Here is a 26,907-nt window from a genome sequence, read left to right on the forward strand (position 1 = left end):
GATTTTTCTCTCAGGGAAATACCACCCATCTTTATTTCAAGTATTTAATTTGCAACACACAATAAGTTTTAGGAATGAAAATTATCTAAAAAAAGGCCTGTCTGAGATAATGATGCTATTTTGGATGGATTCCTCTTCCAGCAACAGTCAGCTTGTAAACTGGGATGGATCTTGAGTTTGTTGAAGCAGATTTTTCTGTGGTGGGTGGCGTGTTAAGATTGATATTTCCCTCTTCAATCTGCCTTGAAGATGACTGGAGCTGCTTGTGATTTTCAACTTAAAAAGGGTCTGGGAATTAAATTATTTTTTCATCTTCTCTCTGATGTTCTTATTTGCCATTTTAGGTCATAGAGAAAAATCAGTGTTAATATTAGCCTGCTTCATAACCAGCTAAAACCCTCTAGGAGCTTCAAATGGCAGGTACTGCATATATATTTCTCAGAAAATACATGCAGAAATAAAAAGCATATATATGTGTAATATGAAAAAGATGTTTTTCATGATTCTTTGAGGGGTTTTAGGTGGTGATTAAACTAATATTACCATATTTAAATCAACGTAGATGACTCTTTATGTGCTACAAAAGCAAAAGAGACCATCAGTACCAAGATATATAAATTTAATTTTTTATTTTTGATGCCTAAATTCCTGCTGGGGTTAGATACCTAACATGTCAACAACAGCATGCTGCAGAAATAACCTTGAGTGCTTTCCATACAAATATGGATACAACTGACCGTCAAGCAGCGTAAGATTTTGTTCAGTCCAGTTGTGGTGCCTTAATTACCACATACCAAAAATCAGTCACATAAAGACCAGAAAAATGATGCCTGCTCCTCACCAGTAAGTCGTGGACTTCATTGACGTGTTTCCCACGGATTGAAATCCCATTGACCTCCAAGATTTCATCTCCTTCGTTGAGAAGGCCGCTGCTCTCTGCTGCTCCGCCTTTTACCACACGACTCACCACCACGCTGTCCATGTCGTTACGTACTGTTGCACCCTGACGACCACACACACACACACACACACACACAAATTTACATGAAATATCTCAGACCCAGGATATTCTCTTGAATGACAGTGAACAGAGAAGAAGGAGAGGCAACAGTTTTAAAACAAGGAAATATGTCAGACACTGTGAACATCACTGTGTCAGGGCCAATGTTTCCAAATGGAGCTCTCACTGACAGGCGCTTTTCTGCACTGTTGGTTTGTGGGTACACTGACAGGGACACACCAACATGATAAATATGTTCAGTGGAGCATGCTGGGGAGCTGAATGAAGAGGCTTTTCACTGGATATAAAATAACTTACAATCAACAGACAATAAAGTGGATACCTGAGATTTATGTTGGTTTAAAAGGCTTATTTTCACTGCAGTATTTTGCTAGTAGCTCTTTCAAGTAGAATTTTAACGGTCAATAACAGTCCTAGATCCTGAAGGAATCAGCAGGTCCAACACAGTTTTAAACCTAGAATTATGAAGTGGTCATTGTTGAGTGCAGCATTTTTAACTGACAAACATATGGTTATGTTTCACCCTATACAATATTGATTTGCAGTAAAATAGATGGACACTGCATCAATGTCAAGCCAACTATACTATACCATTTTCCATTTTCCGTAATCTGTCCTCCAGGAGCAGTGTTGGGTAGCATTACTTAAAAAACATATCTTGCTAATTCACTGCATGACATACTAAGAAAAGTTTTATGTTAGAGAAACTTTTACATTACCAAATGTCTAAACCCCTTAACTATTCGTTCCACATGTCAGTTGTAAAATCAGCACATAGCACATTGTATGTCTAATTTTGAATGTGCTGACTCTTCTGTCATTCACCAGCCTAATTTACAGCCCGTGATCTGTTACTCTGCACCTTAATGACAGAGTAAAGTGTGTGATAACTTAAACAGCCCTTTAATATGCTCACAATGTAACAACAAACCAGGCAAACAGAATTACACACAGGCTGTGTGTAATACTGTACAACTCACTGGCACAGCTCTGTGGCACAGCCTTTTCCATGAACATTACAAGACAAACTTTTGAGTGTACATTTTGCAGACTCAAAGAAAAAATTCAACATAATGGGGATATTTCAATAGTATAATGCTTCCCATCTCATAGCTCAATCAGCTAGCTAAGCATGCGCACTGACACAGCTGTATATAAAGAGCCTTCCACTTGCAAGTAGTGACCTGTCTACGTGCCAAGAGGAAGGAGAGATACAGAAACAGAGCAGATTTGATGGGGTTTTCTTTCTTTTTTGGTGCAAAGAAGGGAAAGGGATTTTTTTTCAGTAAGGGATAGCTTTTATGAATAAAGTAACTTTTTGCCTTATTTAAATTGCTCTGCCTGGCCACACTCTGTTGCTCTCTCTGCAAGCTGCTCTTGCAACCCTTCTCCACCCAAGCTCCTCCTTCATTATGTTTCTGACTTAATCAGTGTCATTCTGTTGTCACTGATGCCTACTCTGCTCAGAGTTTTTGCTGCTTCTCTCCCTGCCTTAGGCTTTCCTTACTGGCACAGGAAGAGCAGGGACATCAGCTGTTCCTGCTTGACACTTATCTGATAATACTGATGTTAAAGAAATAGTTATAGTCACAAATTATGCGTGTTTTTTGGAAAAGTGGTCCTGATTAATTTGCATTGTAAACCTCAAAATGGGGGAAAAACATGATAGTAAAAATCTGCATTAAAGTAACAGTTATGAAGTAGTACAATAGCAGTTACAAAAGACCTAGATGGACCCATTTGTAATCAAAAAGGTAATCTTAAAAAATCTTGGGTTTCACCATAAGTACAACATTTACATCTCTCTATCTTGGACATATCCCAGATGGTCTCAATCGGGATGAAACCTCCTAAAAACTTGCTAGTGGCTAGTGGCTTGCTAGTGGTTTTTAAAACCATTAAAAACAACCCAAACTGCTAGACTCTTTGTTAGCCATGAAACAGTTGCATCTTTTGGAACAGATAAACTACTCTATATAACTCCAACAAAGTATAGGAGAGAAACTGCAGACAAAATTGAATATTTATTTAGCAAATTAACATATATTTAAGCAATGATGACAGATAATTACACAGGTATTCAGGAATGTGTACGTATATGGGTGTTTGTGCATATGGGGCATTTTTTATTGCCATAAGCTTAGTCCAATCTAAGAATTCATGGCCATTTGTCTTTTGAACTTTTTTCTCCTCCTTTTCTTTTACTGTACTGGATGTGTTAACCTTGTTTTAAAAAAAATCCATCAATAAAAAGTTGAAAAAGGCCATCTCACGGATGCTAACATTAAAGCACCCACTATTATTTGAAAGAAAATATCTTAAATATGTTTCCTTGTAAAACAGAGAGTAAAGTGACTAGAAAATGACACAAAGCTAGAAAGAAAGATAATGAATGGATTCCAAAATTCTGGTCATATATTTACAACAAAAAAGTAATCAGAGTACTCTAATTGGTTACTTTGTAACAACTTACCTGTCCATGACATAATCCTTACAAGATCAAAATTATACATTAGTGCTGGGTTTCAACATCTGCTGAATATAAACTCGGGAGAAGGATTAAGCCACTACGTACAATATAAACAGTACTGTGCTGTTGTGTTGACCAAAAAACCGGACAAGGACATTAGCTTCTCTAACTTCTACCTGTCAGGCCAACTGCTAAGTGCCAGAAGCATCTGGGGCCCTTATTGCAGATCAAATGTTGAACCACGACAACATTAATAGACTATGCAGAATATTTAATGCCAGTGAGCTGGCCAGAAAATTCTCTGTGTGTTCAGACTTTGACGATAAGACTCTTTAGAGCATCTGTATACTGCCCCTAAGTATAAAAAGGCAGGCTTACAAAGGCTTTAAGCTGCTTATAATGATTCTATGAGGATGCTACTTACAAAAAAACCTTGATGGAGTAGTGCAAGTGCTCTGTTTAGTAATGTAGGACTTAAGAGCCTCTTTTGATGAATTTTTGTACAAATTTATCTGCCAACTAAAGGATTTTTGGTGCTGATGAATCCCAGTCATAGTTCTGTGCCATACCAGTATTATTTGTTTGTATTATTTGTTTTAGTCAATACTGCTGATGTTTTTTTTTTTTTGTTTGTTTTGTTCTTTTAACTGGACACCAGAATCCATCTATAAAGATTATAATAATAATGAACAATAAGTTAGTTATTGAGAATAAAGCAGTTAAAATTGAAATGAAGCAGTGAAAATATCAGACTCAACCTTTGCAAGCAAGTGGGAGAAACAGACTGACTTTTGACTGGATAATACAGATTATTCTCAAGCTAAGGTGCCCCTCAAGGCATTCTTTTCAACTGTTTTTGTTTCTCTGTCTCTATATAAATTAAATTTGTCTTAATAAAAAGACAAAAAAGGTGCTCACAGCAATAACAGATGGTACAAGCATAGCCTTATAAAGACTAATAAGCGGGGTCTCACCAAAGGAGTGTCACGGGCCTTCTCCAGCCGCACAAGTTTCACTGTTTCACCAAGGTACTGGGTCACATTATCACCTCCCATCTCCTGCACAGCAACACTGTCATGAGCCTGCATCAGTGCCTGCCACAATGAACAAACGGTGACACAAATAAAGACACAAACATACAGAAATAGACATAACAGGACGGAAACACAGACAGAAAATAAAGCAGGAGGCAGTGTGAGGTACAGAGAATGATAATACGATTTCATCCTTCATAATAGCTGCATCAAAATAGAATTTAAAAAGTAAACTGCTCTGTGTAAGACCTGGCACACATTTAATAAATGATTTTTGGTTAGAGATACCAAAGAAATTTCAAACAAGCACCTGCAACCATAAGCCTGCCTTCCACCTCACCCTCTTTAACAAGAGCAGTCAGCTAACCCATCTCTAAGCCAGAAATAAATCCCATACTGCTCCTTCACATCATTTAATGTGACAAGCGCTCCATACCACACAATTAATAACCGTCAGTCCAAATTAGTTCCTCTGTCCTGCGGCAGAGGGGACCTGTGAGAGCGGAGGCCGGCTAAGCTTAGGCGTACACACAATCCGTCTTAATCTCCCCAAGCATTTAGGAGTCAGGATCCTCCGCCATCAATCATCAGACACCTTTGGCTCCCCTGCCTGTGAGGAAAGTGTGCCCCAGGAAGTGGTGAAAGGGAGACAGGTGGACCTCCTGCATCTACCCGTCTCCATTTGACTGCAGCTGGAGCTTGTTTACCTATACAGAGTGAGTCATGTGATCCTCTGCTCCTTCGCACAGAAACTAGCATAATCTGTTTGACTTCTTTGTCACATGGCTGGCTAGCATCCCATCATGCGGCCCCCGCTGGTGGCATAGATCCAGCTCAGTGGAGGGGGTTAACAAGGCAAGGGGTCAAACCTGGGGGCATCAGAACCTGGGGGCTTCCTCGACAGGAGCCTCCTCCACCACAGAGGAGGCACACACCTGGAGTCTTTTCTCACCATCTAATGCTCATCTATTAGACACTGACAGTCTGCTAATGCTGCTGCATTCATCCTTCAGAGGAGTCAGAGAAGCTTTAAAGTGGAGCATCTACAGTGAGTTCAAAGGAAAGCTCTGTGTGTCCATGGGCTTCTTCAATTTAGACAAGATGAATGTAATCAGATACAGCATTAAATAGATGCACAAGTAACCAAAATAGAGTCTTTAAGCTGGGGTGACATGCAGCAGTTATATTCAGCATCTAATAATCTTCAGGTCTCTCCTTTATCAGTAAGGGAAGCCATTTTTTTCTGCAAAAAAAGGAATTATGTTCAAACCTAGTCTATCAAAATTTAAAGGCAAGGCCTTTAAACACTTTTACTCCATCTAAATACTAAAGATCACCATCATGTTTTTCTGGAATTATCCAAAAATGCAACTGAGACCAGTTGCTGGAGTTTTGGGAGAGGACTGTTGTCCCATTCTGGTCTGATGTAGGACTCTAGCTGCTTGGTCTTCTCTGTTAGGTTTTTCATTGTATGAGGCACCAAATGGTTTCTTGTAGTGCAAGATCTGGACTGCAGGCAGGGCAGTTCAGCACCCAAAATCTTCTTCTGCAACGGCATGCTGTTGTGATGGATGCAATATATAGTTTAGCATTGTCTTGCTGAATTATGCAAGGCCTTCCCAGAATGAGACACTGTCTGGATGGGAGCACATGTTCCTCTAAAACAATCTCTATACATTTCAGCAGTGATAGTGCCTTTCCAGATGTGTGAGCTGCCTACGCCATAGGCACGAATGCAACCCCATACCATCAAAGATACAGGGTTTTGAACTGTGTGCTGATAACAAACTGGATGCTCCCTCTCCTCTTTAGTCTGCCGGCTTCCGCAGTTTCCAAAAAGACTTTGATTCATCTGACCACAAAACGGTTTTACATTTTGCCTCAGTGTATTTAAATGTGCTTTGATCCAGAGAGGTAAGCAGTGTTTCTTGATTTTGTTCACAAATAGTTTCTTATTTGTGTGATACAGCTTTAACTTGCATTCAGGGATGACACGGTGAACTGTGTTGACGGGAAGTGATTTCTGGAAGTGTTCCTGAGTCTGAAGTGATTTCCAGTACAGAATCATGCCTGCAGTGCTGCCTTCTGGCCCAAAGATCACAAGCATCCAGTATGGACCTTTGGCTTTGCCCCTTGCACACAGAGATTCCTCTGGATCTTTTGATGATAGTATTTACTGTAGATGGGGGAGTACTCAAAGTCCATGGAATTTTTTACATTGACCAAGATTTTTCTAAAATCATTCCAAAACTTTTAAACAGATTTTCACAGACTGGTGAAGTTCTGCCCATCTTTACTCCTTAGACACTCTGTCATTTGCCACATAACCCGAGTGGTTGCAAAATGCTCCTCCATTTTTTTATTAGAATCACTTATTTTTCCAGCCTTTTGTTGCCCCATCCCTACTTTTCTGAGATGTGTTGCTGCCATAAAATCCACAATGAGCTTAGATTTTTCATGAAATTGTAAAATGTCTCAATTTCAACATCTTATATGTTGTTCATGTTCTATTGTACTTAAAATATTGGTTTATGAGATTTGCAAATCATTTTTTATTCTGTTTTGTTTTTCACATTTTACACAGCGCCCCAGTTTTTTTGGTACTGAGGTTGTATACTCTGCGGCAGAATAAATAACATACTTGGAGGTCTGCCCTTGACATTTTTGATTCATTAAAATGTCATGTACCTCTCCTTTACTGTCTGCTCTAATTACTACACAAACAATCAAAATAACGTGTAAAAATCCCTGTGCACCTCAGACTGTAACCTGTGAATTCAGTATAAAACAACAGTCATTCCCTTAGCTAACATATTATACAACATGTCGGAAAAAGTGCTCACTTACGCCACGCTGCGAGATAAAGCAGCAAGATCTGTAACATTTCTTTCTGACAATTTTTCCTAATTAAGCACATCTTAATTAAGCACATAGACAACAACATGCCCTACTCTGCCACGAATGCCCCAATCACACTTTTTCATTAACAAGAGAACTGACCCACATTACAACATCATTTACATAATGGCCTTTCTTGAGACCTCTACATCCATCTTCAGAAGCAAACAAAGACAGGTTGACCTTGGAAAAAATGACTTTTGCACATCATTAAATAACATCTTGTAACAACAAATCAAATTAATCTTTCATTAAAGATAAAAAACATCATCCCTTATACAACTGTTCTGAAGTTCAGTACAACATATGATGGAGCACTGGTGTGATGGTGAAACAGTCCTTCAGCTGTCTTTGAGCTTAAATGCAATTAAGTCTATTTTTTCCTCTCCTATTTATAATCTATTGACATTTGTGGCAGGTACGACAGGAACAAATACCCCATCATAATAATTACAGATTAGTATAATCATTTCCCTTGTATTTCAACAATTAGTAATTTCCCTTCATCAATCAGGAGCTCCCTATGTTATCATGGTAGTGTTTTTTTATAATGCTATAGGTTATGAGAAGATACTGTTAAGTCACATTTAACACCTGACCTGCACATGAGGGTTGGTGAGCAGAGCCTGGAGCTCCAGACCTTCCTTCTGTTGACTGGACTGCAGAATCTTCTGGACCTGAACAAAGACACAGACACACAAACAGAAGTTAGAACAGAACGAACCAAATGCTCAGGAACAGTGAGCTAGCATAGCATATTAAAATAAAAAGCCTTAAATGAATGAAAAAAAAACAATAAAGACTAGAACATCACATATTAAAACTTCTGAATCATCAGTCATATTTGAGTCTGAAGCAGAGAGTATGTTTCACTGTATGTGAGATTGAAAAGTGAAAGAAAGCCTGACATTTACACCAATGTCATGCCGGGACTGTCAGTGAACGTCATACATTTTTAAAAACACATTCAAACGGGCTACTCTTCACTTATCATTTTCTTTATCTAAAGATGATGTTTGAATACAACTCTGGACATAAAATTACCACTGTATGAAGTCTTAACCAATCAATTCAGGCAATTTTACACTCCCCAGACTTGGGTGTATGTACCAGTCAGTATGGTTGTGTCAGAGACTAAAACTAAGGATTTTTTGTCTCTATCTTTATTTTATTTTAGTTAGTTTCCTAAGCGCACTACACAGTTTTAGTTAGTTTTAGTTTTTTTGGAAAAGCTTAGTTTTTATTTAGTTTCAGTTAACTAAAATGATTTTCAAATTTTAGTCGTAGTTACAGTTTTTAGTTAGTTTTAGTTAACCATAACAACCTTGGTGTGAACCGACTAATTTCTGATCTTTTCTTTTCATATTGATCAAATATTAATACTATTACAACACTAATCAATTATCTATAACACAGTCTGTGGTGTTGATCAAAGTTTGAAATGGTTTACTAAAATCTCAAAAACAATGTCAATGTGTTTGATGCTCTTTACAGGTTACACTCTGAATTTTGATGACTCAGTGATCGTTTACTAGTGGAAATATTAGAGTAAACTGACTGTGAACATATTACAGCATATCTCTATTCAACTTGGCAAATTCAACATTTTATACATCAGTACTTTTGAACAGTTGCTCACATTTATAAAGAGCCCAGACTTTAAACCAACCTAGACGAAGACCCTGCAAAATTCAGTATCACTTTGAAATACCATTGTTTAACACTGCGATGATGATATAAGTGTAATAAATATTAATGACCCCATACGCTATCACTCAGTTATTATTTCTGTTCTGTGTGCTGCTTTTCATGTTCAACACACTGCCTGGGTTTGCACCATCTTTCTTCCTGAATAAAAAAAAAAAATCCAAACACAAGTTTTCTCCCCTAAATTGGCACCAATTAATCTAAAGGTAACAGATACAGTATACAGGCAAAAGGATTTGCCTGTAATGGATGTGTGACCATTACACCAACAGGGCTGTAATTACATCTACAGTCATTTTGCAGCATTAACAGCTTTGGATCTTCTTTGAAGGCTTTCCACATGACTTAGGAGCATTTGTGGGAATTCATGCCTATTCATCCTGTAGCGAATTTAGGCCTGACTTGCAATCTCCGTTCCAGTTCATCCCAAAGGGTACCTGATGGGGTTGAGGTCAGGGCTCTGTGTTGGTTCTTCCACACCAAACACATCAAAGCATGAGTTTGGTGTGGAAGCCACCAAACTTGACACTGGGCACAATGCAGTCAAGTAGGTAGTGTTCTCATGGCATCTGCCAAACCCGAAAATACCCATCTGACTGTCATATAGATAAGTATGATTGACCACACCACAAAACAGTCACACTGCTCCACAGGCAAGTGTTGGTGTGCTTTACACCACTCCATCCAACACTCGGCATTTGTCTTGGTGATGTGAGGCTTGCATGAAGGTGCTCGGCTATGGAAACCCATTCTATGAAGTGCCTGAAGCACAGTTTTTGCTCTTACACTAATGCCAGTGGAAGTCAAAACTTTCAGCTATGGAATCAAAAGAGCACTGACAAATTTTATGCACCATATGCCTTAGCTGTCATTCTCTCTGCTCCGAGATTTTACCTGGTCTTCAGCTTTGTGGCTGAGGGTCTGATGTTCCTAAATTCTTCCACTAATAACATCATTTACAGTTGACTGCGGTGTATCTAGCAGGGATGACATTTCCTACACCCTCATTAATCACAGTATCACACCTAAAGTCACTGAACTCTTCAGAACAACCCATTTTGTATCACAGAAATTTTAAATGGAGACTGCATGGCGAGGTGCTTTATTGTACTCACCTATGGGTCTGTGGGAAACAATGATTAACAGGTGTGGCCAAATAATTTGTCCACACAGTGTACTGGGCTTTAACTTCTACCTACTGTATCAAATTGATGTGAAAGCATAGCCATACACCCAGGCCTCCATCTAAAGGGTAAACTGCATCCATACTTGTTGAGAGAACCTACATGAAGTATGCTCTCTTATTTATTCCTATAACTTTTACCTCCTCTACAGTGTGATTATAGTGAATTCTCGCACCATGTTCACAATAAGATGGCCTTTAACTGAGCAGCCCTACTCTGCATGGAATATATCTTATCTAATAACTTAAGCACTAAGTCAACTAAGCAACAAAACAGTTCAGGTTCTCCCGCTGTTGTTCTAATAATGAAAACATATGAGTGAACCAGGTCATGTGTAAATGGGCACACATATAATACTTGGCTGACAAGAGTTAACTCAGCAGGGTTTCACATTCCAGATGAAAAGGTGCTTCATACTCACGCCGCTGTGAAGCTATTTGTAAGTTCTGGCTGTTACTTGTACTTCAAGAAGAAATACAAAGCACATGGCAGCATCTGTTTTTGTTACATGTGTTGATATGTGAATTCTGTATGATGCCAAATTTTACTTTCGAGCTGAACTTTACCCTTCCCTTCCGTGGCTTTTAAGACTTCATTCTGCTCTGTTTTTATTCCCTCTCCTCTCTTTCACTCTAACATTCTTCTATTTTCATCTTTGGTTTCTTGTGTTGTCATTCAGTGGGAGGATGTTATTGTTTGTGGCTTGGACTGAGAACTGAATCCAGACAGCACACATTTTGGTGTTGTGTTACTCGTTCTTCCTGCTTCTTCCTCTTCATCTCCTGTTTAAAGCTTTAGTTCATCCATTACACTAATCGAAGCTCTCACTAACAAGGTGACGTACTTTCCCCTTCCCCCCGCAGCAGCACTACATCTCAACCCACACTCCTGTAAGCTGCTGGAGTTTCTTTTTCTGGCTGCCCAGATCCCTGCCTCCTTCCTGCAGTGTGCTGCACCGAGGGCTGCTGGGAGATTAGCGTACCCAACAGCCAATCTGTGTGCCACACAGTACAGCCACTTAGTTCAGTCACACTGCAGCTCAAACTCATACACGTTTGTTAAGCGCTTCGGGAGCTGCGCCTGCTGAGTGAGCGCGTACACCGGTTTTAGTGTATGCAGGGAGACAGCATGTGTGTGGAGAAAAATAGATCATCTCCTCCAGTCTCTCCATCATCAAACTCCTGCTGAAGCTGCAGCAGTGTTGCTGGATGTCCTCTGAATGAACTCCATACAGCTTGAAGCAGCAACTTGAATCCAAACAACCTCTTTTTTGACTCTTACACATCCAGCCATCAGCAAAAAATCACACTGCACCAGCTTGTCTGAGCTGTATAATGTCTGTTCCTGTTCAACCTTTCAAAAGTTGACACTTATCCTAATGAAATGCCCATTGTGGGTGTAGTCTGTCATTGTTGTATTGAGCCTCTACCTAATCTTCAGGAAACCATTTGTCACTTCATGTAATTTTACCGGGACTGGGCTGTGTGTGACAGGCTGCATTAAAACAGTGACAGTACAGACACTAGGCTCTGCAGGGACACAAGTCAATTATTGTCGCTTTGCTCCAGTAGAGACAAACTGGTTTGCGTTTTGTTGACAAGGAAGTCAAGTGTGGGATATTTCCAGCTAGTCAAACCTGAGTACTGAGACTGTTTTTGCTCTCTGTCTCTCTCTAACAGGGCTCAGGAGCCAGCACTGTCAACTGGAATCAAATCAAAACCAGTGGAATACTAAACCACATGTTTACACAGTGGTTTCCTTCTTCTCCCTCTCCGTGCATCTCAAATATGGAGTATCTACCGCTCATCTTATCCACTTTTCAACCTTATTCTCCATTTTTCTCCCTCTAGCTTTTCCCTATACCTTATTTAATTTTCATGCATGACCTGAATCCAACAAATCCCCCACTTTTGTTTTCACTCACCTTGTTAACCACAAGACAATTTACGTTTCATAATTAATCAGACTGCTTTGCTGAATTAATCATCACCTCCAGCAAAGACTTTTCATGCTTCATTGAGCTAGTTCTGATGCTTTACTCACTGCCTTAAAATACAAAATTAACAAGGTCCAAACCACAAATCAGTGGGTTCAATCTAGCATTACAAACCAGTTTTCCATTAGCTGCAGTAAAGTCAAAGTGCTACACAACTAAGTTTCTTTAGAATAACTGCTGTGCATACCTCCTGGCAGAGATCCTCTGCCTGTGACGTAAGGGGTGAGTTGGGACTGACTTTGCTCTTCTGCTGAGACACGGCGCTGTACAGGTTGTAGGCATTCCTGAAGTCTTCCTTAGCAACGAACCGCATTAGCAGGTCAGCATCCTGCTGGCTCTGGGCATCAGTCAGTATGTGTGAGGCCCATTTCAGAGCTTGCAGCAACTCCACCAGGTCTGACAGAGAAGAAGAGAGATTTAAGAGAGACACAGGGCATAATGATAATTAGCACAGCATATTCACACCTTTAAGATTTATATTTTTCTTTTGTGCAACAGGTGTATCTAGCTGATAAAATCCAAAACTTGGAAATATAAGTCTCTAAAACCCTTGCCTGCTCTGACTTTTCTGATTGACTTCTGCAGCTGCACCTTATTGAAAGGTTTCGCTCCACTTCTTTGATGCAAGACCTTAATGCAGGACTTGAGAATTTTCATTACTATAGTGTACCTATTACACATCATATTCATAAAATAATGGTAAGTGAAGCAACAATACCTACACATTCTACCCCCATTTCAACCACTGATACCAGTCTGTCATCAGCTTATCTGAAGTTATACGGTACTCTGCCTTCAAATTACAGTTGCACACATCTGCTAATAAGAGATATAACTACAGCAAGGGTTAATCTGGCAGTCCATCCCTGTCAGAATTTAGGATAACTCAAAATAATTTCAGAATAAAGTGGTGTGCATGGATGTGCTTTGGAAATTTAGAAAGTAAGGTGTCTTTAACTAACAAACAACCAAGTTAAGAAGGTTAAGAAGAGCTTTAGAATCAAACAAATTAAATCAAGGGAGACTAGACGTAACCATTTTCCACTATCTAAGATGCAGTTTTAACTCTCCTGCTGAGACAGACACATGAATATTGTAATTATCTAGAAATACTTGCCTTAATGTCTTAAAGGCATGCCATAATACAGCAGGACCTCAATCAAAGCTGGGACAAATATTTCCAGTGTATCTGAATGTTTTTTCTTTTATGATCCATTGATTTAAAGAAATCGAAGTTTACAGGGTGACAGTATAACCTCTGAGTTCTGACCCACTAGTGTGCCTTTATTATTGTTCAAGTCAGACTTGAGCAGCTTTTTCACTACACACTCTGGTTTGCGGCCCAGTACAAAGTAGCTGGTGTGAGACTAAGCACTTCCAAGTCTAAGGCCATGGTCCCCTGCTGAAAAACAGTGGATTGATCCCTCCTGGTGGGGAGGGGGTCTCTGCCCCAAATGAAGGAGTTTAAGTATCTCGGGGTCTTGTTGACGAGTGAGGGTAGAATGAACCATGAGATTGACAGGTGCAGCATAAGCAGTTTTGCAGGCGCTGAACAATACTATTGTGGTAAAGAGAGAGCTAAGCCGAAAGGCAAAGGTTTCGATTTACTGGTTGATCTATGTTCCAACCCTCATCTATGGTCATGAACTCTGGGTCACGACCAAAAGAATGAGATTGCGGGCTCAAGAAGTCAAGATGAGATCCCTCAGGAGGGTGTCTGGGCTCAGCCTTAGAGACAGAGTGAGGAGCTCAGACATTTAGAAGGATCTTTGAGTAAAGCTGCTGCTCCTTCACATCAACAGGAGCTAGTTGAGGTGGTTTGGGCATCTGATCAGGATGCCTCCTGGTCACCTCCCAGTGGAGGTCTTCCAGGTATGTCTAACTGGGAGGAGACCCCAGGGTTGATCCAGAACTTGCTGCAGAGACTATTATTCCCATCTGGTTAAGGAGCGCCTCAAATCCTTCAGGAGGAACTGGAAAACGTTGCTAAGGGGCATCTGGCTTGACTTCCTCGGCCTGCCCCTACTGCGACCTGTCCTGAATAAGGGTAAGTAGATGGATGGATGGACTCTGGTTCAGTTTTATACAGTGTAGAACACAATTATTTGTTTCCACTTTAAAAAGCGGGACAGATACCACAATAACCAACCCGCATTTTGTGACACCCTTCTGTTGATGTAACAAGTGTACCTATCTAACTAGACACGCTACAATCCACAGATTGGTTAAAGAATCATCCCTTCCAGTGCAGCAGCAGTGATAAAGAAGAAACACAAAACGTGCCATGTTTAAATGTCCTGTGGATTTTGACTGTGATTTTTAAAGCATTTTTAGTGTCACAGTCTAGCACTTTCCCATGGATGACCTTCCTGGGAGCAGCAGACCCTACAAGGAATCACGGGTAAAGAGGATGTCAGAGGGAAGAGGACGGTGATGTCAAGGGTGACAAAGTGCTGCAGCTCGACTCACAAAGGATGGCTGTAGAGGAGTTCATATGGACAACAAAAAAGCGCAGGACTAAATTCAAAAACCTCAGAAACCAGTTCAGAAAAATTAAAGACTATAATAAGAGTGGTGTCCACCGAAGAATCAAAAATAGTTTTTCCTGATGCTTACATTCCAGCCTACCAAATAGGTGACAGATGGCTGTGGAAATGTCAGCAAGATGAGGGTTTACCGCACCAAATTGTACTGAACTAAACCAAACAGCTTGCTGGAAACTCATCTTTGGTTACTGCAGTGTTTATCTTGCCGTTTCATCACAGTAGAGAATAACTGAGTTCATCAGAATTAGTTCAGGGTTGAGCGCCACCATATGATTGAGATCAGCTGATCTCACGCAAGTCCTGATCAGCTGGCAGCCAGCTGATTCACTCTAAGCATGATATTAGCTAACTGCACTCATGCTGCAATATTTAAACTGCTCTAGTCTGGCTATGTTTTGTGGCTCCCTCTGCAAGCTGCTTTTTGCCACCCTCCTCCACCCCAGCTTCTCCTTTATACTATATCTGATTTAATCAATGTCATTCTGTCAGTCTGCTCTGGGTTGATTGATGCTTCTCTCCCTGCCTCAGGCTTTCCTTGTAGGTACAAGACGAGAAGGAACAGGTGCTGTTCCTGCTTGATGTTTTCCACATAGACTTGTGGAAGGGCAGGGGGATCTCAGAACAGCCATACTGCCAAATATAAATAATGACAATAAGAGCAAATGAATAACTGCTAATACAGAGAAACTTTTAACTGCAAATCATGTGTGTTTTTTCACAAAGTGAAATGCGTTTTATAAGATTTATTATCTACAACATTTTACCATTACATTATTCATTAGATAAAGAATAGATTTTAAGGTTTAAAGCACAGAGGGTGGCCCAAACCAATGACTTCTGATGTAAACATGTAGTGTAATAATTTAATATACTGGACAGCAATTGTGCAGAAATGCACACGAAACCACTTTTCCCACTAACACACTCATACCAAGACTAACATGTGTCAGACCTGTTTTCCACCTGGGCTTGGAGCATGGTGACTAAAACCTGACACCTGCTCTCACAAGACAAAACATTAATGAAGAGGATTTAACTAAGGAAACTAGTAAACCCACCCAACCAAATCTTTAAATAACTTTAATTATCTCAACATTATAATCAATTTCTTTTAAAAAATTGATAATTATGCTGCAGTAGTGACCCTGCGCTCTTAAGTCCAGAGTGGGGGACAACTCCTGAAACACCACCCTCCTCCACCCACACCCTCTGCTCTGCAGCCTCAGTGCTCATTGTTTTGACTTCTTTTGTTTCTTTAAATTGCTGTAAAACCACACCACTTCCTTTAATTCTACAGGGTCAAACTCCTCCTTTCCTTTGTATCATTCTTTCCTCCTTCTGACCCATTTGACCCCCATAAAGACCCTCGAACTCTCACTGCCCTACTCCTTTTCACTCACCAGCTACAGGATCCTGGGAACACGTGTCTTTAGCGTTTTCCTTCCCGTCGAATGTGGGATTGTCAATGCCCACCTTTGGGTTCTGCGACAGCTTCTTGAGCCTCAGTGAAGAGTTGGGGTCGATGTCGTGCTTCCCCTTGCCATCTTCTTCTCTCCTCTTCCTCAGCTCCTCCTGGTAGTGCTGGATCCTCTCCATTTTGGCACCACTGTTTGAAGCTTTGGCGAGGTTACTCTCCTCCCCTGGACAGTCCACGGCCCTCTCCCTGTGGCTCTTGGGCTGACTGGAGCCCTCTTGCACAAAACCGTTCATATGAGAGGTGATCATCCCTGCTGTGGCTTTTTAAACCAGCGGGGTGTTCACTGAGATCTTTCGAAGTTCTACGGCACAGTGATAGTGACACTGCTCCAGTCAGACGCCATTGCACACCAGCGGAGGATGCAGTCTTTTATGAGTTTTATGTGACTGGTCATCCTGAAATACAAAGAGATGAATGTTAGAGTTGCCATTTAAAGTATTTTTAAAGAACTTAACATGCTAAAGTTTTTTCTTTTACTGGAAAAAGAGGAATTCTCTGCACAAATGTCCTTATTTTATCAATCTACCCATAATGATGCACAACAAGTGTGAAGTTCTACCTTTTTACAATTGGACAACTGATTATCAGTGAAAGAACTGATAAAGATTTAGAAAGACCCACAGTGACATTGGTATGACTGAGATCAGTTCATTTCAGTTTGCAATGGCTGACTTTGTTTTTGCAACTATTTTCGTAAACATGCAGATGATCTGTAAAGGCAAAGAGTATCAAATTGTTTCCAGCTTTTGTCAGAATACTTTATTATTTCTTTTTTCTTTCTGTTATGTAATATCATATTTCTGACCTGCTTCCCTACAGTGGATTCACATTTTCAGGATCCGAATACTCAGAGTTTAATAGTGGAACTAAGTATATTAATGAGTTTTATTAACCCATAGACTGTACTATACATGGATGTACTCTCAGTGACATCATCAACTGATTTCTGAAGCCCAGTAATGGCAGTCACCATCTTAAAAATGTTACCTCTACCTTTTGGTTTATTTAGTAACAGGTTAAAAGGAACCCTGCATGATCAGCCAAGTTCATCTTGCTGGATAGATATTTGTATTTCTTGTATGTATATTGAAGTAAAAAAAAAAAAACCCTCACTAGATATCCTAGATATCTGCATTTTGAGTAAATCTGAGCTTCTCCTTTCATCAGGGGGCCATCATAATTTGGTCCGTACTGGTACTGTGACGTCACAGCTGTTGCTGCCATAACAGCTTTCATACCAGGCAAAAGTTTGCTGCGTGTTCGCTTTGTCTCCCTGCTGTCAAAGCTCTGTCATTGCTACTCAGTTTTACCTCAATAAACCTCCCTACAAGTGACTGGATTCAGTGTATAGTGGAAGCGTGCTGATAGCTTTTCACAATAAAAGCATTTGTAAAAACGAAGGGAGTTTCTCCACAGAAATGCTTAACTGTGCTTTTACTTTAAAAAGTGCAAACCGGAAGTGTTTTTTGTAATGTGTTTATCTTTACCTGCAACATTTTGAACTGTGTGCAAACAGAAAGCTTCATAAAAAAATACAACTTTGTGGAACAACTTTATTAAACAGTGACATTTTAGCTCGAGGCCTTCATCTGGTTCATCAAGACAGAGATTTCAAACATATTCTACCAATGTGGACGTACATATTTGCTACGACAAGGTGAATATGGCTCTGTATTTATCATTTTCCTGTCTTTTTTTGACCAATAACTGCCCATGGTGCAAGAAAAAAATAGCCTAAAAATAGTCGTCTCTACAGTGTGAGATGCAGACTTAGCACCGGCTGCCAGTCTGAAAAACCAGTTACTGCACAGGAACGGCGAGGAGTGCTCAGGATATGTGACATCACAGTACGAGAGTGGAACAAAACATGGCGGCCTCCTTGTTTATTTCTGCTGTAAAAAAATAGGAAAATTTCAGTGGGCGTGTGTGCAACTTCCAGTCAGCCTTAAGTGAACACATGAGAAACTACAGGTTTTTTTGCACTTTCACATCTTTTTTTGGTAACCATCTTTTTAAAAATTTTATATGATGTACATCATCATGTATCAGTAACATCACATGAACAGTAAAGAAGGAAAAACAATAACAGATCTGTCATTATATTTTAAAACAGTGATGAGATCTAGTTTGATTCAAATATACAGTATATCCATGTTAAAATGCTCCATTTGATACAGCTAACTTTCAGCTGATCAGAGGTAACATATGATTCTGTCGTCTCATCTATCAGCCCGCTAATCTAACTCCAAACATGGAAAGCTCTCTCTCACCTCGGTCATCTAAAATCCCCTCAGTTTAGCCTCATTACGCCCTTTGCTTGACATACCTGTCCCCAGTTGCCCCTCTGTTGAGAACAGATAAACCAAATATCCATCTGTTACCTTGTGCAGACACCTGAATAATTTTATTGCATTTCAACGCCTTCTGTGACACCAAGCTACAACTATTGTACCCGCCACCTTTGTGATAGGATAAGATTATAATCTATTTTAAGGGTGTCTACCTGCATTCATCTGGCTGGCAAACTTTCAAGTATGACTAGGAGTTGTTCACTTGTTTTTTGTCTCAGTTTATTATAAAAGAGAGAAAAGCTACACATGTACTAATAAATGAAGTAATCTTGCAAAAATAAAATGCTAAAAATGTTATGTAGTGAGAAAGCGTATTATGATATACTGGTTTATTTTTGTCCTGAACGAGACAAGCATGTATTAATCTTTGACATAATGACATTAGCTTCTGTTTAAATACCATGCAGGGCTTAGGTAGGGTTTGCTTTATCCAAACCTGCTTTGGCTCTAACACCCTGCAGGCTGGGCATATGACTGTGATGGCAAATTTGTAAGCAATGAGCATTTTCCCATCAAACCTTTAAGGGTTCCACTTATTTTACATTATGTAAAGATAATTTGAACTGCTTATAACACAAAACAAGGAAGTTTCATGTTAAATACTCTGATGCCAGTCGCCCTGCTAGCTGAGCTGCTAACATAAGCTCAGCTTGGCTCTGGGTTCTTAGCTTGATTTTAAGTGGATTCCTTTAATATACTGTACTAATCAGGTCATGAAACAATGGGAGGAATCTTGTCACATCCATACAGGGAGACAAGGGCATCAGCAAGAGGCATCTGCTCATCTAAACTGCTTTCAGACAAGCAGCATTTCAGTGAGAGCAGCAGAAAGGTGAAACTAAGTTCTTACCTATATCAAAGACTGCGCAAACGTCAGTATTTTTAATACAGAATTTATAACAAAGCCCATGAGGGACCATTCAAGTGATCACTGGTTTAATCCTACAGGGAAGATTTTTGATTCTAGAACTTGTCGTGAAAGATGTATAATGCAGTTTTATACTGTGCTATTTTAGGTGAGATACTGTTCAGAAAATGTGTTCTGTTTATACATTGTTTGAATTGTATGGCTTGATTTTGGATCCTTCTGCCAGGGACCAGGAATGTTAATGAGCGTTTTAGGTAACTCTGACTCATGTAGTTGTTTTAAGCATGGTCCCCAGCAACACATCCCAATCATATCACAACACAATGCATCACAACGCAGCTCAGCCCAGCAAATCGCACTTCATTGCATCACAGTACAACACAGAAATATGCATCGCAGCATGACACATCACATTGCAGCATTTACATCATTTGCAATGCATTGCGTCGCAAAGCATTGCAAAGCAACTCATCACAATGCAACACATCAAAACAAAGTCTACAGTCGTTAAATTATACAAACAGGTCTGTTAATACTCTGGCTTCCTCCCACAGACCAAAGACATGCATTAGGATGATTGGTGACTCTAAATTGCCCATAAATGTGACAGCACCTACCCATTTGTCTCTAAAAGTCAGCCCTGAGATTGACTGGCATCTAGTGCAATGTGTACCCTGCCTCTCACCCACTGACAGCTGGGATTGGTTCCAGCCCCTAAGACCATCAACTGGATAAGATAATGAATCGATGGACGTTTGTTTTAGCACTTAAACCAGGTGAACTAGTATCAATTAATGCTAAAGCTTTGTCATTTAATTAGGTTAGGGTAAGGGAAGGAAAAAGTGTTATCTGAACATTTCTATTGACATATTTGAGGTTGTCAAAAATGTTCAGTAATTCCATTCTTTTTTGACACCACATGCTTTAAATGATACAATCTTCATTTATTTTGATGCCCAATAGTATTACAAAGCATCAAAGTGTTAAAGAATTAAATTTACTTACAAAGGCGGGGCATCAGAGAGAAATAAATCAATTGTATTGTTTAATTTATTATCTAGTCTGTGGGTTACAAAACTCATCAATATACTTATTTGACTTTTAACTGTATCACATCAAAGTTGAAATCTCTGATATCCTACCAAACTTAATTTCCTGGAAGCAGAAATGTGAAAAGATAACCCTGGACAAGTTAAACTCATTACCTTAAACCCTAGAGGGCCAAAGGGCAAACGTGGCTTTGTCACTGAAAGCCACCTTTGAGGTTCATGTCATAGAGTCAGTCATACACTCGTCACATTGTACCTCCTTGCGGCCCTCCCCCTCTTCTACCTACTTCCCACAGCTAATTACGTCTGGCAGGTCTATCCCTTCCCGGCTCTCGGTCCAAGCTCTCAAACCCCTCCCCTGCTGGAGTATTTAGCTCTGTTTAGAGTGGCAGTGTACGGCAGACAAACAGCAGAGACTGCCAGCGGGCCATCTGTTCTTGTGGGCTTAATTAAGCCTGGGATCTCATGCCTACTCTATGGCTAAGTGGCGACAACAGCACTGTGAGGGATGCTGGGAAGAGACAGAGGAACCCGGGGAGGATAATGGCAATGAATGGGAGTAGACACACCCATCCAGGCATAAACATACAAAGTTTGATAGTACAAATTTGAGGGCATTGCAAAATCGCCATGTTGGGAACATTTTCTTTGAAACTAAGAACTGCTTACATGGATGTCAAAATAAGGCAGTGATGATCAAGTTTATGAACCTCACAAGGTGAAGTAACCCTGAAAAAGCACACAAGATAACTTATTAAGAAGTTCTGAGACAAGATTATGCCAACAACTTTAAACCCACATACTACTTGATTTTCTCCCCCTACACATTTATACTTTACCTTTCATTTCAAAAATCCAAGTGCAATAAAACCAGGATTTTTGAGACAAAAAGGTGCAATCCTCCATTGTTGTTATTACTTGACTTATATGTCAGCCTATTCTAATGCAAAAGTGATGTTTATGTTCTGTGTGGTTCAAGCAACTCCACTCTTAAACTTTCCCAGGAAAAGGCTATGGTTTCTGGAAAATGTTTCCATAACAACCATGAATTTTGACATTCCTCTTATAAAGACTTGTCAGTTAAAGTAGCAACAATATTTGAAGGTTTCAGTGCTCACAGTAGCCATAAAGACTAGTCAAATGCCCTTAAATTGGGCGTATTTTTCACATGCTCTATGGCTTAATGAGTGATATCCTTGTAATATCATGCCAAATATGGCGTTTTCACCTGATAATAACTTCAGGCTTCTCTGCTAATCTGATCAAATGTCATTCAAACAAATATTTACCCCATAAATTACAAATTTTAGAAAAGTAGTGGCATAAATGTCAGTGAATATCAAGCCACAGATCGTTTACCTTCGTTTAAAAACCTCTACCTCTGAGGACATTTGCTAGTAAAAACATATAGTTAGTCCTTGAAAATCACGTGGCATAAACCACATATAAAGTAGCATTTTTTGACTAAAACTAACCACGTGTCTACAGTGTTGACATGGTAAATATCCTTACTATACCCGTCAAACTAATGTAATTTAAAACTATCTGCTGGGTTAGCTTGAGGTAAGGTTAAGCCAAGGCAGACACAATTAAATCAAAGTAGCTGAGTCTTATTGTGGAGCTAAATATAACTGTCTACTTTAAGCAACTTCACGTAGCAACAGCGTTGCACATTGAGGCACAGCAGACTTCAGAGGGACGTTTATAAACACAGTTGTTTTAATAATAGTGAGATATAGTTCACTTGTATTGAAGCACAACAATAGCAGGGAACTTAGCTTAGTAGCCTGGCACCGCTAACTGCGTAGCTTAACGGTCGCTGTCCCGTAACAAACTACGTGTACTTACCACTTCAAAGATAGTAAGCTGAATGGATTCGGGTAAAAAGCGGTTATTCCTCCGTAGTTCCACGCTCTGCTGATGAGAATTAGAACAAACGGGGGAAGAAAATGTCCCCCCTTGTCTTCACAGGACCGCGTTCAGCCCCAGCATGGAGTTCAGTCCAGGCACAGTCGGGACACTTGTGGCCATTGCTGTGAGACTGGCTCAGCCTGGTGTTTTGAGTCGTCTCCCTGGTAACAGCGTGGCTCTACGGCGCCCCCTTTCTGTCAGACGTGAACTAAAAAATCACAGCTTCAAGGATTAAACGTCTGTGCAGCGCTTAAGGTAGTGTAATGGAATACAAACATGACCTTATAGAGACTTTAATTCAAAACGTAAAAGAATAAGTCAATACGTATACACTTAAAATACTCTAACAACTAAATAAAACGTTATGAAAACGTTAATCAGACATCAAATTTGAATACATTTGAAGAGTAACCTAGAGTAACCTTTCCTATTAGACTTAGGGAATATCAATAAGTCTAATTGGATTTAAAGATTTGAAGCCAAATTTTGTTTAGTTGTTGTCAAACATTATATGATAGAAAAACACAAATTATCTTTTCATTTATAAATATTGCATCATGTAGTAATTTCCTTTCAGCTGATGGAATTTATTCAAATTTCATTGCACCTTCCTCGATATTTTAAAGTAACAGCAGGCTTGATGAAAACACAGTAGAATTAAGAAATTCAGTCACCTAAAATAAAGTGTGAAGGGCATGTTGAGACAAAAAGGCCAGGAAAAAGTGGTGAGAATGCATTAAAAAGGGGCAAAAATGAATCAAATGATGGAAAAATTGATTGAAAGAGAAAAATGGATAAAAATGTGCAAAGAATAGGGGTTAAAATTTGGAAAATGGGCAGGATAAAGTGGGGAGAATAGGTTAAAAATGGCAAATATGGGGAGAAAAAGTGGTAAAAAGGGGTCAAAAAGTGTCATTTAAAGTGGGGAGATAGGTTAGATATGGAAAAAAATTGGTTTGATGTGTAAAAGATGGGTTAAAAGAGGAAAAAATGGGCAAAAATGGTAAAATTGGCTGGAAAAGTGGTAGAAGAGCGTTACAACTGGCACAAATAAATATTTTCAACATTAGAACCGATTAAAGCTTGACACACTTTTCAGAACCAAAATGAGGTAACTGTTTAAATAGATGCCAGCACTGTTGCTACTGATCCAACACATATATTGATATAAATAAATCACATCTGGGACAGGCCCATTTACTGAGTTTTTAGGGGCCCAGCAAATCCTGTGGGCAGGCCTGCTCACATGGTCCATGCCAGTCTACCTGAAAATGATCATTAATCTTCTCAGCATTTTTATGTGTTCACTAATGACCTTAAGAGGAAGAGAAATATCTCAGATAATAAGAGAGAAGCTGATAGATAAAACGCATGCTAAATCTCGTGTTACCCTGTCAGCGTATCCTCTAATAAATAAACATGCTCTCACTTGAGGGTATGCAGAATTTACTGTTATTCTCTGCAATCATCCTAACACTGATCCCCTTAAGTTACACACTTTTTATTCACAGAGATGAATTAAACTAAGTTCTTGTCACAGCTCTATTAATCATCTCCAACTAATGGGATCTTCTGTCATTTCACCTCGCAGAGCAGAACAGAAAGTGTCTAATCTCATGCAGCCTCAGAAATATCTACAGCAAAGCCTGAAGCAGCCTTTTTTTCCTGCTGTATTTCTATTAAGTTAATCCTTTCTGACACCTCTGTGCTTAACCTCTTTTCCTCATTAGACTTTCTGCTGCCAGTTCCTGATTCGTAAATGCTTACCTTCCTAGAAAGAGAGATGATTTAAACCCTCTTTGCTCCACAGTGATTCATTCCTATGCTGCAGTTTTCTCTTTGTCTCTCTGAGGAGCAGCAGTGAGGGAAGTACTCAGATACTCTTGCTACCATTCTCAGCAAAACCCATTACACTTCACATTTCATTTCACTGTTGTAGCTCAGTGAAAGGAGGCTGGATACAAACGTTTCAAATGCAGTTTTGTTAAGAGGTTGTGAACAAAGGGGCTGGTCATTTCCAAACCCAATAAGATAGAGGTCATCAAATGATTAATTAGGGAGCAAAAACCAAGTCCTAACCTGTGTAGGTCCTCCAAGTCTCTTAAATGACGTTGCTGTTTCTTGTGTTAGTGCTCCTGCATGTCATCACTTTCATGCAAGACAAACACAGGGAACCACTGGTTAGCCTGATGAAAACTGCTGCAGTTAAGTTTGATGTAGACAAAAAAACCACATAGAAAAAAGTATTTGTTTTGGGTCAAATTAAGAATAACCCTCAGATAATGTAAAAGAAATCGTTACACTCAGTGTAAGTGGAATAAGGCAGCATACAGAAATAACAAAAAAAAAAAAAAAATACAATAAGAAATATTTTCCAACTACTTTTGCATTAATTTTTAAATTATGATCAGATCTGATCCTGTTATTTTGAATTTTAACAAATCATTCCACATACAAAAAATCAATAACAATAAAATACTTTCTTTCAACTACTTTTGAATTATTTTTTCTAAAGATTATTTTTGGGGCCTTTTTTTTACCTTTATTTGAAAGGACAGCTGAAGGGAGACAGGAAAAGTAGGGAGAGAGGACGGGTGAAAACATGCATCAAACATGCGCTGTTATTGGGAGTCGATCACATGACTAGTGCATCGAGGACCATAGCAGAGCCCTGCTTTATTTATTTTTTGGATCAAGACCAGACCTAATCAAGAATATCAAACATTGATTAATTTTGGGGAATTTAACCCTTTAAATGCCAGTTTAAGTACAAAACCCTTGATTTTTGTTATATAAAAAACAAAGATGAAATATTTTTATAAACTACATGCACATAAGACTTCATTGAAAGGTAAATAATCACAGTCTTGACTATGTTATTAATGAGCAAAATTGTATTTATTTATTTTTCAGATTTCAATAAATAGTTACACTCGGGATGTTCAAGACCAAAAAATGGACACCACACATAAATAGCAGTAAAAATATACATTAAAAATATACATTAAAAACGTTTTCTGTTTTTAGTGCACAAAACCCCCTGATGTTTGTAAGTTAAAAAAACAAACAAAAAATGAAATATCTTTAATTACTATCATTGAATTGCCTTGAGAGGGATTACTGGAGCCTTGACTATGTTAATAATAACCAATTTTACTTCATTATTATTATTATTATTATTATTATTATTATTATTATCATTATTATTTATTACTTTAATTCTAAGACTTTAATCAATTGTATTAATAGTTACCAATAAGTATTCAGGAAAGACCATGCAATTCCCCCCATGCCAAATATGGAAAAATGACTGACATTTGTCAAAGAACAGGAAAAACTACAAATCTGAAGCAATGACTCCACAATGAATGTTTAACATCATAAAATACTTCTTTTTTTTTTTCTTGCGACCTAGTACGGGTATTAACATTTCCAAATTCTATTGGAAAAAATCTACCTTCCAAAATCTATGTTGTTAGCATTAAATCAGTCAAAATAATAAAAGAAAAGAAAGAAAGAAAAGGAAAAAACCCAAACAAGCCAAGAAAAGGCCTCAAAACCCTCGAAAGGTTAAACAACCAAATGTCATGTTTGAACACCCCTTGTACGGGGGCTGTTGTCCTTGAGGTACTGGGTTCAAATCTGGCCTGTGCCCCCTTCACCACGTCTATTCTTTCTGTTCTCAGTTTACAACTTGTTCCACTGTCCTGTCTACAAGAAAGGGTGGATAGGCCTAAAATATAAATCTAGAAAAAGTATGCCAATGATTCTTGAAAGATAAGTGTGAATATGTCTAAATAATTTAAGGACCTATAGGACTCATACCCTGGTCTCTGTGGTGAAAAACTTCTTACAATTAACTCTGTTATTATTATTATTTTTTTTTTTTTTTTGGGGGGGTGGGGTGGGGGGTAATGTCCTATAACACTTGGAAAAAAAAATTGCCCTTATACTTGGATATTTAAGTACTTCATTTATTTAATCACTCCCACCACTAGAGGTCACTGCCTACCTATAAACATCATACAGGTCTTAATGGAGTGTCAGGAAAACACATTTACCTCAATATTTCTGGTAAAGACAGACTTTATCTGCAAAAAAAAAAAAAAGTAACATTATTTTACTTATTGTGACACTTTAGTGTTTTGTAAAGGGCTGTAAGCCCAAAAACTTTAATCATTTCAAGAAATACTGACTTTATTGGAGTAACTTTAATGTATTTTATATGCTGTACACTTGATTTTCAAACATTTTACATTATACTCACCTTGATGTAAATAATAATCATTTCTTTCTTGTTGCCATCTTTATTCATGAGACTCTAATAGAAGCACATCTATATCATATGGCTGCAATGTTCTTCTTCCTATGGAGCTTTAGTCCTTAATTCTTTCA

General features: G+C 38.9%; 1 protein-coding gene across 3 annotated transcripts in view; it reads right to left on the reverse strand.

Annotated features, from left to right (window-relative positions):
• The window catches only part of pals1b (protein associated with LIN7 1, MAGUK family member b), a 35,283-nt gene extending 12,648 nt beyond the window's left edge, over nt 1–22,635 (reverse strand). For 2 of the 3 annotated variants that reach the window (XM_041804442.1, XM_041804444.1), the window contains exons 1-6: nt 22,450–22,635; nt 16,257–16,728; nt 12,498–12,706; nt 8,023–8,100; nt 4,466–4,585; nt 842–1,003 (exon numbers count right to left, since the gene is read on the reverse strand). In XM_041804442.1, the coding sequence (XP_041660376.1) occupies nt 842–1,003; nt 4,466–4,585; nt 8,023–8,100; nt 12,498–12,706; nt 16,257–16,581 (894 nt within the window). In that variant the 5' untranslated portion in view covers nt 16,582–16,728; nt 22,450–22,635. The remainder of the gene's footprint in view (nt 1–841; nt 1,004–4,465; nt 4,586–8,022; nt 8,101–12,497; nt 12,707–16,256; nt 16,729–22,449) is intronic. The other variant, XM_041804443.1, reaches the window with a different exon arrangement.
• Between the last annotated feature and the right edge of the window lie 4,272 nt (nt 22,636–26,907).

This window comes from Cheilinus undulatus, linkage group 14 (genome assembly GCF_018320785.1).
Source record: "Cheilinus undulatus linkage group 14, ASM1832078v1, whole genome shotgun sequence".
In the NCBI taxonomy this organism is placed as follows: domain Eukaryota; kingdom Metazoa; phylum Chordata; class Actinopteri; order Labriformes; family Labridae; genus Cheilinus; species Cheilinus undulatus.